Raw genomic sequence first — 11,800 nt, 5'->3', positions numbered from 1 at the left:
TGTGATAGAACTCTGAACCATCAGGTCCCGCTGTTTTGCCATTAGGGAATGATTGTATAGCCTGGATAACCTCCTGAAGAGTAAACTCAAGATAATCCTGGTCGGAGTTCCTCAGTTTAGGCAATGGGAGAGAATTGAAGATTGTAACATATTATGCGTAAGAGAACATAACTCACTACAGAGCTGGCTGAAGCAACGGTTTATATCAAGTGGGTTAGTTAGCAGAGTTTTGGATTTGATGCTGTGTATTGCTCTTGCTATGCTGTCGTGATAGCAACATACCAGGTTTATCCCCAAACTCAAAATGCTTTTGTCGCAATTTCCAAAGTAGATTACTGACTAGGCCACTCGTTATGTCATTATATTCGTATTTTAATTTCACTATCTCATTATAACACACAGGAGATGTAGAGACTTGATACGATCCAGGTCAGGAAGGACACTGTTGATTTCTCTCTTTCTTTTTTAAGAGCTGAAGTGTAAGAGATTATTTCGCCCCTCAAAACAGTCTTCAGTGCGTCCCATGAAGTCGAATCGGATACCTCACCATTATCGTTTACTTCTATGTAATTCTTCAATTTGCAGGTTATATTCTTAACAAAAATGTCATCCTTAAGAAGGTTAGCGTTAAGTCGCCAAGAGTAAACCTGTTTGGAAGTCCATCCATTCGCTTCTGCTTATCCTTTTTTTTTTCAGGGTCGCGGGGGGCGCTGGAGCCTATCCCAGCTGTCATAGGGCGAGAGGCGGGGTCCACCCGGGACAGGTCTGTCGCAGGGCCAACACACAGGGACAGACAACCATTCACACTCACAGTCACTCCTGCATTCACACCTATCCCCACTGTTTTGGAAGTGAAAGATTTAATGATATTGTTAAGGGACTACGGTCAGATATTAATATATTATGATACTTGGAGTTGGTGACTTGAGAAATGAGACGTGAGCTCAGCAGAAAATGGTCGATCCTGGTATAAGATTTATGAACATGTGAGCAGAACGAGTACTCTCTACCTGTAGGATGTTGAATCCTCCAAATATCTACCATGTCCCTGGTTTTAAGAAGATTGTTTAAACGTTTTGAAGAAGCTGTTTCTGACACTAATTGTGTAGATGATCCATCCAGGAAGGGGTCAGGATAACCGTTAAGATCTCCAGCCACTATTATATTAGGATCGTTATCTGGGAGCAGATCAAAAATTATCTTAAAGAAACTCGGTTCATCTGTGTTTGGGCCATATATATATATATATTTAGGAGTATTAATGGGTGAGAATTATATATCTACCTAGGGGATCGGTAACCACAGAAGTCATCTGGAATGGGACGTTCTTCCCAAATAGTACCGCGACACCACACGTGCGAGGTGAATGGTGACTGATATATCTGAGATACCCAGTTGCACTTTAATCTATGTTGTGTATCTTTGTGTAGCAATGTAACACAATGCTACCTTATATCGCTTCCCAGCTACACAAAGCTCAGACTCTACACGCCTCAGTTAGCATAGTAAACTTTTACGTTTGGGAGAGTTACCAGGAGAAGCCTCAAAGTTTGCATTCGAGCAAACCACAAGATTTCTGAAAGAGCCCTGGGGGAGATATTTGGCCATAACATCATATTTTATGAAAACCAAACACAGCACATCAGCACAAACACCTCATAGCAGCTGTCAAGCATGGCTGTGGAAGGGTGACTGTATGGGCCGTGGGCACCTGGCAGGCATCGAGTGAACAACCAACTCCTCTGTATTCTGCACGGAGGCTTCTGTCTGCGAGCTAAAGCTGGGGAACATTTCTGCAGCAGGACAATGATCTCAAACACAAATCAACAACAGAAAAGCCTAACAAAGAAAATAATCAGGTGTTGCAGTGGCCCAATCCAAGTCCCGACTGCATGGAGTCTGTTCTCTGATTTTCTTTCCCCCAACAGTTCAAAAGCACCAAGAGGTTTACTGGAGGTCCTGGAGGCAGCCACCCTCTTTTTCTTTTTTAAATCAGGCCACTGAAGTTTGTGCAGTGTCATTTGTCCCAATACTTATAACAGCTCTTGAAATCACAACTGAAATGCTTTAACCTTCTAGGACCTGGGTCCACATATGTGGACATCACATTTTGGGTTATTTAGACCAAAATACTCAATTTTGCTCTACAGGGGCCTGATGTGCACTCACGGGGACGTTATACTGCTACTGTTCTACTGAAATTTTAAACTAATATCCTCATATGTGGCTCTCATTCTTCTTACAAACAAAAATCAGGTAAAAAAAAAAATAGAATCTGGTAATTCTTTGTTTTTACATTCATCGGGACCCAATCGGGCCAAATATCAAGGAGAAATTAAAATGCTGCTGTGGAAGAGCTCAGGTTTCAGGAGGTTAAATGTGCTGCTGAAAATAATCTAAATCAGCATAAAAACAGTAGCAGAAACTTGTTTTAAACAGATGGTTGTCAGAGGATTCACCACCCAAACACATACGTGCAAATTATCCCACAGGTGGTGTGGTCAGATACTCCCACCCATTATCACTCACTGTACTGTAAGCATGTACTGGAATATTACAATTAAAAAAGGAGAGCTGGAGTAAAAGGATTCTGGGAAAGTTTCCAGTGCTAGCACTGCAGAAAGGTGAATGAACGGCTTCAAAACAGCCCTGTGAGCTGCTCAGAGGCAGTAATCAGGCCTGTGGAGAGCTCCTGAAGCTGCTCCAACATTCATACTGTGCAGCCAATGCACGGCAGGCAGCAGCGCACACATGACTCCAGTCTCACCTCGCCAGCAAACACAAAGCTGCCCACTGACGACTAGGGCTGCCACAAACGATTATTTTGATAGTCGACTAGTCACCGATTATTTATGCGATTAGTCGACTAATCAGATCATCATCCACTGGACGTAAAACTACGGCTTATTGCAGCAGCAGCATCTGCTCTTATATAACTATCATTAGCTTACAGCTTTAAGCTTTTAAGGTGCTAACTAAAAATAAAGACAAGATGATAGTTTATTCAATTTTAATGAAATTTGCAGATTGTTTCGGTGAAGTTTAATAAACTCCTTGCTATCTAAAATATAACAGGACACCGGAGTAAATTCTCCAGCATCTCACACTTCTGATAATCAGCTGTGTGCTTGATGTTTATTCAGCTGTGTAAAAACTATAACTTTAATCTCAGCCAAACCGATTTACTCAGGAACAAATAAAATACTGAAAAAAAAAAAAAAAAAAAAAAAAGCCAAACAACAACATTTTTAAGTTATCTAAGTGACTCATATATATTTAACCTGAGTCGCGAAAGACGGCGGTGGGTTTGAAAACAATTTGCTGGGAGTCCGGTGTTCTCACGGCTCTAGTGACCTAGCCCCCGGCTAGCTATCGAGCTAGTGGGTAACAGACGTCTCCGAAAACGTCGGAGCGCTTTTGAAAATATGTGGTGTCCTGATAAACTGAGCAGATATTTGAGGTTTACACAGCTACATTCTCCCTGAAAATATGTTAAACGTTTATTTTGTGACCCAGAAAGAATAATAAGAGTAATATTAAAACTAACTAGCTGCCGCCATTGTTGGAAACTGAGCTGGGCCGCGCTATGAATTCTGGGACACAGCTTCTTCTTCTTCTTCGGGGTTTAACGGCAGCTGGCATCCTTGTACATGCAGTGCTGCCATCTTCTGTTTCAGTCCGTTATTACACTCTTAAATCCTGCTACTTATTCCTGCGTCTTTCAGGATCTTACAAAGCTTCAAACGACGCGTCGACTATTAAATCAGTCGTCGACGATTTTGATAGTCGACGTAATCGTGACTAGTCGACTAATCGTGGCAGCCCTACTGACGACCCACTGAATCAGTGCGGTTATCGGTCTGATTCAGGTCGTCATAAATCAATCAACATAAAATATAATAAACAGAACAAAATGTATTGTGTAATTGTGTTAGTCTGCTGTTTCCCACAAATACAACTTTTAAACAATGTTATCACTTTAGCATGAAGTTATAAAGAACTGCTAAACCTCCATAAAGCTTCATATAATATTGCCCAGCATGGTGACAAACAATCACAAAGGGGCTTTTAAATTCATCAAAGCAAACTGAAGGCAAAATCAGGCACCCTGCATGTTAACAGGCTGCACACGCTAACAACATGAAACTGTCGGCTCCACGCAGCAGCAGCAACTAAAGAGTCTGAGTCTAAAAAACCAACACGTGGATAAATCAATGACAGCACCGAGCTTCCCTCTGACTCAGGAATAAATGGGACCTTCCCATTTGAGTCAAAAATAATAAACATTTAACTATCAGATCAGATCATTTAACTAAATTTTTACAAGTGCCTTTGTGTAAGTCACAATCTACAGTGTATAAATGGATAAGCTCATTCAGTCAACATCGAAGCATTAAAGCATTGGAAATAATTTCCCCAGGGATCAATAAAGTATTCTGATTAATCAGACTCTGCATCAGCATTAATGTTGTCAGGTGTAAACTGTACGTCTGACTGTCACCGTAGCACACTGGAGGGGTTTGTGTTCTCCTATCATCTCAGACGCTGTCATGTTCTTATCTGGTTGGAGAGCCTTTTTGTCCAGTATCTGACAAACTGGTTTTTCCTCCCAAGTCCTGCTTCTTAAAGAATCACAACCTGCAGGACGCTAAGGCAGGAAGTCACCTGCTGGGCAACAGTGTGACGAATGCATCTATAAATAAAGACAATCACATGAATGAAAGTGAAACACCAAACCGTGTGTTTTGGTCACATCAAGTATCACATCTGAACTTGTATTATTTCTTTGATCAATGTGTGTTTAACTGGCTGAGGGGACAAGATGAGTTTGGCATGAGCCAACGGGAGATTTCAGTTTCACTTCTGCAGGATCGCTCCGAGCACGATTCCTTTTTTCTGTAACCCCGAGGTCAGCACAGGAACTAATGTGAAGTTAAAAACAAGCAGAAGCCATTAGCAGAGCGGTGCCCTGTAAAAGCATTTACATGCACACAGTGACATCTGTCAAACAGAAAATACAGTCTGAGATTAGCACTTCCTGTTTATCATTTACACGAGCTGTGTTCAAATAGCCGAGTAGGTCGCTCGCTCACTACATCAGCAGGCAGACTCTACCTGCACACGCTGCTTTCACAGGACTCTTTGCCTCGTGATTTCACAGCTGCTAGACCCACCGTTACAGCAGCATTTCCTGCATTTATCAGTCTGTCACGTCACTGTGGAGGAATTTTGCCCCATTTTTCTTTATAACATTGTTTAAGTTCATTGAGGTTTCCGGACATTTGTTTATCTGCAGCTTTCTTAAGGTCCTACCACAGTAACGGAGCCAGTCGGCGGTCACATGTTGACGTGAGGACACGGACACACCTTTATTTGTTCATTTCTTGTAGTTTGTGTTTACAGTCACACTCCTGTTGTGTGGCCCAGTTTAAGCCAAAGTTAAGCTCAGGATCAGTAACATGTTTAAACAAAACTAGCATCCGGACAACTGACCTCCAGGACACTCTGCTGTACAGAGGAGTGCACGGTCAGCTCACTGACTGCAAGAAGCTCAGACTGCAGAGCAAGCCTAAGTCATCATCCTCTACTACGATACGTCGGTTTGTCCTGACATGCTGTTTGGTTTGGGCCAATCGTGGCACTACTATAGGAAATAATCTCTTGTGTGTCAAGAGGACTTTGACCTTCATATGTGCGTGTGATGTTCTTTGCCTATAATATCACCGACCACCATGTGTAAACTGGTAGATCATATATCTAAAGGCCTTCTCAAATGGACGCGCAATGTAGTCATTCACAACAACTGTATAGTTTCACTGGACGAATTCGCAGCATTTTCAAACCCAGCTCGATTTTTTGGATCCCAATAAACAATCCGACCAATCAGGTCACTGGATTTGGCAACAAGTGCGCTCATAGCTCAAGCCGCACACCTGTACTGAACAGACATCGGCATGGAAATAGTCAAACAGCACACAGGTAAACTTTGCTGCGGCTCACTGGGCCCTGTGAAATGATTTCTCTGCCTCCTCAGAGGTGGTTCAAACTGACCCACTGACATCCTGTAATATGTATGAAAGCGACCGTGACACAGCTTCAGCTCCAGGATCAAACCACGATATTCTCCCTGCTGCTGCGTCCTCGTGAGAACAGTAGGAGCCGTAATCACAGGTTCTTCCTCTTCTTATTTAGGAACATCAGCACCAGCTCACCGTTGCTTTTATTTTTGTTCCACAGTCCATTTTTATGTAAAGAAATAACACAACAGGTGGAGAACAAGGAGCAGCTCTGACAAACTCACTGCAATGAACAGAATTACAAGAGCACAGTTTCTCTGCTGGGTTAGCTGTGTAGAGAAATACCCACAGAACAATCAGAACATCTGTTACAAACCAAGCTGTGTTTGACTCGTTTTAACTTGTGAATTCTCACATTTTGATCTGATATTATTACTACTGTTTGTTAAAATGACTGTTTTAGGACTAAAACAGTCATTTTCTTTACCTTATACAGTGAAGCAGTTATAAAGAGTGAACACAAACACAGACGAACTACACCCATCGTTAGGGTTGGGTATCGAAAACCGGTTCTTGTTGAGAACCGGTTCCCATTGTTTCAATTCCTTGGAATCGTTTGCCATGTTTGCAAACGATTCCCTTATCGATTCCAGTCGCCCCGAATGACGTCACCACGTTGCGGAGCGTCATTTACCTGGCAGGAAACACGGCGGCTCAAACGCTCAAAAGTTTGGTTATACTTTACGAGAACGGATGACAACAGGACAACTTGCAGTACTTGCAAAGTAGAGATTTCATTTAAGGGAGGAAACACTACGAATATGCAAAAGCATTTGCTCACAAAACACACGATGACCTTAAATGAATGTTGTGTTTTTAATTCGCTCCGGACTCGTGAATCTCAGCCCAGCAGCAGCGGTAACGTTTGCACGTCCTCTCCCGTTATTGCGGCAGGTAAATAATCAACTAACAGTGCATATTATGTTAGCGCGATCTGCCTTATTACAAACCTGCCATTACTGTGCGTTTAGTGACCATGATGAGAGAGACAGAGTCTGGCTCAGATGCTGGCAGTTCTTGCTGCAGTCTACCGGTAGCGTCTCCTTTCAGGCCAGGATAGATGAATGTCACCGAGCAGTGACTCAGTTTGTGGTCAAAGCCTTGCACCCATTTGCCGCAGCAGATGCCCCGATTTTAGGTAAGTGAATGTGTTTACTTGTAGGCAGGGACATTACTGGATATTCTTGTGTAATTGCTACAGAATAATTGATGTTATACTTTGTTATTGCTACAGAAGAATATTTATTTTATTATTTTACATTTACAATGTTTTTCCTGGGGACCCTGTGACACCCCATTGAAGAGCCGTAGGCTGGATCTCTTAAGATCTCACTGTTGGGTTTGTAAGGCCATGTTACTCCTAAATGTCTATCTTGTTCAAAGAGAAGATGTAAAACAAAGTTCTAAGCTAATCGACCTTAGTGTTCTCCTTTTTTAAAAAGAATCGAATCGTTAAACAGAATCGAAAATGGAATCGGAATCGTGGAAATCTTATCAATACCCATCCCTAGTGATCGTGACTGATCCCATGGGTCATGTGTTCTCACCTCAAGGTAGAGCGGCGAACTGGAGCCGTGGTTCATCCTCTGGGCTAGCTGGTCCCGCTGCAGGATACACTCCTCCAGGTGGATGACATTCGGGTGCTGGCTTTGGATGCTGCTGAGGGCCCAGAATTCCCGAAGGGCCAGTTCGACATTTTCTGGAGAGTGGCAGCGAATCTTCTTCACCGCCACCCTTGCCCCTGTACGCTTCACTACTGCCTCATAGACCACACCGTAACTGCCACGCCCCACCTCCTGGATGAGTTCGTACTTCGGCTGGCTGCTTACCATCCTAGTCCTCACTGTGGAGACATATTGTGAGAGTTAAGCTCGCCCTCTGCACTTGGTTGACTTTCAAAGATTCAGCACGTCTAAAAGCATGCTAGTATGATCCCATGGAGTGTATAACGCATGGACGCAGCCACCCAATGCAAACTCATTAGCTAACAACTTGTCAACTGCAAATCATTAGCCAAAGACAACCCCACAGGTAATCCTCCTTTCTGATAGTCGAATACCCACAAATACAAAGCAGGCTTATTGATTCCAGTGACTGAGCCCATAATTCATAGACTTTGATAGGACCACAAGTCTTTTTGCAACCACAGGTATTATTGTGTCCTGGTGGAAAATCATTTCGCCTATCCAGGGTTGCTTCACTGTGACTCCAAAGCTACGTCCGTCTGCATCTACCCAGTGAAAACTCATAAAGAATCGCATATAAAAAGTAAAAGCTGCTCCATTACTTAGCCAGAAAGCTGACTCTGTAATTGGAGAGACTGGACACACTGGAGAAGCCATTTTTCAGGATCTATGTCAGACGTACGAATTTCCCTTTGAGATCAATAAAGTTACTCTTGCTCTTGTAAGGGGCTGCCACAGCAGATGGTAAATATGTTTACTGTGGGTGCTCTTCCTGCCACAAAGCTCCCAGAGAGCTGTGCCTCCTGCTCTCATTCACCTAACACGCAAACGTTGGGTGAATGAGTTAACACAACAAACTTTGTGACAAATAAAGACCTAAACAGTTGTCAGGTGCCTCTCCTCTGAGTCTCTTTGCCCACAGTTCAACTTCACACTCTTTACCAGCAGAGTCGTGTTTCTGCTCTGCAGCCTCTCTGAGGTCACCAAACCAGTTCTGTGTCTGTCCGTCTGCTGTGACTTTGCAACACCAGAGTAATGATTTAAGACTTTATCCCAAAACATGAAAAACAATTTGGCTCACTAAAGTAAAAACAATGGAGGAATCCAAACGCTGTTTGGGATCAAAGAACAGCAGCAATGACAAACACCGTGGGTGAGTAACATGTCCACAGTGAAATATTCAGGACACAGAAACATTCTTGAAAGCAACAGTTTGGAGATTACATGTTTAAACTGTTTAGACCACAGCTCGTGATAGTTGGTCCACATTTCTCCTCACTGCTCATATTAACATCTGTGTGCTCCTGAACAGTGCTGAAGCCAGCTGAGATCACACTGTGGTCCTGGGAAGTGTGAAGCCTGGATCCTACTCGGCTGAGACAAAGACACTGACATCCGGAGACGTCACAGCCAGGCTGCATGCGGGACATGCATACTTGGTGCACTGCAATTTACATTTCTGTGGATGAATCCACAAGGTCACAAAAAACATCAGGCGCACGACCAGCACAGACCTGTGTGATGATGTCGCTCTGACCCGAGCACAGCAGGCTGTAGAACTGGCAGCACAATTACCTTCATATAGACCAGGGGTGTCAAACTCAAATACACAGTGGGCCAAAATTCAAAACTGGAACAAAGTCGCGGGCTAACATTAATATTTATTGAAAAAAAAAATCTTCCTCCAGATATAAGAATGAATCTTTTCTTATGGACTCAAACAAGTTTTGCTGAAAAACTGAATATGGAACAAGCAAAGCTTAATACTAAACAATATATATATTAGCTGTATAATACCAGTAGGCCAGCTCTGATAGTCATTTGGTATGGCTTCGCCGGCCAAATGTAATTAGGCTGCGGGCCAAATTTGGCCCGCGGGCCAGAGTTTGACACCTATGATACAGACCGACAACCAAACCATCATTTTCTGCAGTTTTCTTAGTTTAGCTGCAACAACCATTCACAGTTCAGCTTCTTAACAAAAGGCCTGGCAGACAGTTCAGGTAGAAACCAAGTATCTACGAATCACCAACTAAGCGAACGTTCATGTGACTGAGCTGTGACGGGACAGCAGAGGAAACGCTCCCAACGAGAAGCTCCCACACAGAGCCTTCCTGTCACTTACACCTGTACAACATTATAACACTGCTCATATTTTTAAAGAAGACGTGACCTGAGATTGCACTGATGAGTTATCAATACTTCTTTTTCCCTTCATTTTTATTAATCATACTATACTTCTGATTATTGTTACTTTATAACTCAGTGGCATAGAACAGACAGCTGAATGCTGGACAGGACTAAAAACAGGGACAGATTACAATCAATGTAACTACACAGTTATTAGAACGGCAAAAATAAAGATTACAGATATAATGTAATTGGGTGACAACTGTAAGCTGTCAACAAAGTAAATAAATACTACTTAATAACTGTTTACCCAGTGAGCTGTAAAGCAGTGACAGAGGCGCCTGCAGACATTACTTTTTCTTGTTGAATAAGTGATGCAACAAAGAGTCCTACTGTGTCTCAGCAACAAGGCAGCAAATAAAATTTGAATAAATAACAACATGTTATTGTTATTATTATTAATACCACCATAGTAATATGGCTTAAGCGCAGCCTGTTACACACCAATGCATGTAAGATGAGTGGAGAAGTGAAAGATAAGTGCCCCCGCCCCTTCCTTTCTCCTGTTATTAAAAAAAGCAGTTTTAACTTTCAATTAATAACAAACACAGGAGGAAACCTGTATAGTATTCAGTTTGTAGCATACCCCTCTGCTGCTCCATAATGTAAACAGGATTCAACACCATATACAACTATTGTGTTAACGTGACACCACTACAGGGTTACATCACCTTGCACAGGAGCTGGGTCATAATCAGATTAGGCAGTACTTTTTTTTAAGTATATATTTAAGATAAGAAAACTAAGCACAGGCAACATGGACTGCAAACCATCCTTCTCAGTTGGTTTTTCTATACACCAACTGACAAGGATTTTAAAAAATAAATCCATAGTATTTGATGATTTGGGCTATTGGAATACTGTTTCAGCAATACTCGATAAGTAAAACTCACCAGTGTACAAAGTCACTTGGTCACATGTCAATAATAGCTCAGTTATAACCATTTCTTCTTATTATAAAGCCAACTTATGTTAGCGTTGTTTCACTTGATGGGCTGTTGCTCTTTCGACTTGGAGCACAACACAACTTAGCACTGTAACAACTCTTGCCTGTTATCCTGGGAATGACCGCTATTAAACATCTGTCTATATCCCAATATTCACTGGACTAATCAGAAAACTTCATTCTAAAGGAAGGTGACAGTGACAGGTTCGGAGCTGATGGATGTCTCCCAAAAGTCGGCAGCGAAAGGCTGACTCCCGGACGGAAGGAGCGGTAGCCAGCGTGCTAAGGGGCTGATTACAAATCCACTTGACTGATTGGCTAAGAGGCTAACAGCTATCTGGCCTGCCTACTGTCAGCTAACGATGTTGTTGCTCAGCTAACGTTAGCTAATCACGTTAACCTGAGCTAACAATGAGTCCATATATCTTTAGCACAACTGACACGTACGGTGGTACCGAGCATCTAGCTAGGACAAGTCCATGCCTCTTTAACGGTACCAGCACCGGGGCACAGAGGGGGCAGCGTGATAAGCACAGGGTATTGACAGTTTATTGTCCTCTGTGTGTGTGTGTTGTTGTGTGTGTGTGTGTGTGTGTGTGTGGCATCAGAAAAAAATCCAGCCTCAAAACACACACACGCGACCCAAGTAGCTACAGCAGACGAGACAATAGTTGATATGTAGAAGAAACAACAGTTGTCGGGCCACGACTGTTATCAAGCTCACCTTCGAGTCGATTCTCGGGGGTTCATTTGTTGTCTTCTTTACTCTCCCTGGCAGCCATTACCGCCGCGCACGTTCTGCTCGCACAGTCAAACCAAGAAGGTTTTGTCAAACACTGGACGTGAGAGCGCGCAGCTGCTATGCAGCACAGCGCGTCAGTGGCGATAGAGCGACGACTTCC

General features: G+C 42.9%; 1 protein-coding gene and 1 long non-coding RNA gene across 3 annotated transcripts in view; one reads left to right on the top strand and one right to left on the bottom strand.

Moving 5' to 3' along the window:
* LOC120715637 overlaps window positions 1-123 on the top strand; it is a 21,624-nt gene extending 21,501 nt beyond the window's left edge. The window contains exon 3 of the long non-coding RNA XR_005691694.1: window positions 25-123. This is a non-coding gene — a long non-coding RNA (uncharacterized LOC120715637). The remainder of the gene's footprint in view (window positions 1-24) is intronic.
* The window catches only part of pdik1l (PDLIM1 interacting kinase 1 like), an 18,770-nt gene extending 6,970 nt beyond the window's left edge, over window positions 1-11,800 (bottom strand). Inside the window, exons 1-2 of one of the 2 annotated variants that reach the window (XM_040002724.1) lie at window positions 11,623-11,800; window positions 7,625-7,920 (exon numbers count right to left, since the gene is read on the bottom strand). In XM_040002724.1, the coding sequence (XP_039858658.1) occupies window positions 7,625-7,909 (285 nt within the window). In that variant the 5' untranslated portion in view covers window positions 7,910-7,920; window positions 11,623-11,800. Of the gene's footprint in view, window positions 1-7,624; window positions 7,921-10,623; window positions 10,638-11,622 lie in introns of those variants that run through there. The other variant, XM_040002725.1, reaches the window with a different exon arrangement.

The sequence above is a fragment of the Simochromis diagramma genome, unplaced genomic scaffold (assembly GCF_900408965.1).
Source record: "Simochromis diagramma unplaced genomic scaffold, fSimDia1.1 OVJJ01000449.1, whole genome shotgun sequence".
Classification (NCBI taxonomy): Eukaryota; Metazoa; Chordata; class Actinopteri; order Cichliformes; family Cichlidae; genus Simochromis; species Simochromis diagramma.
Note: the sequence above shows the minus strand (reverse complement) of the source record. Positions and strands in the feature narration are given on the sequence as shown.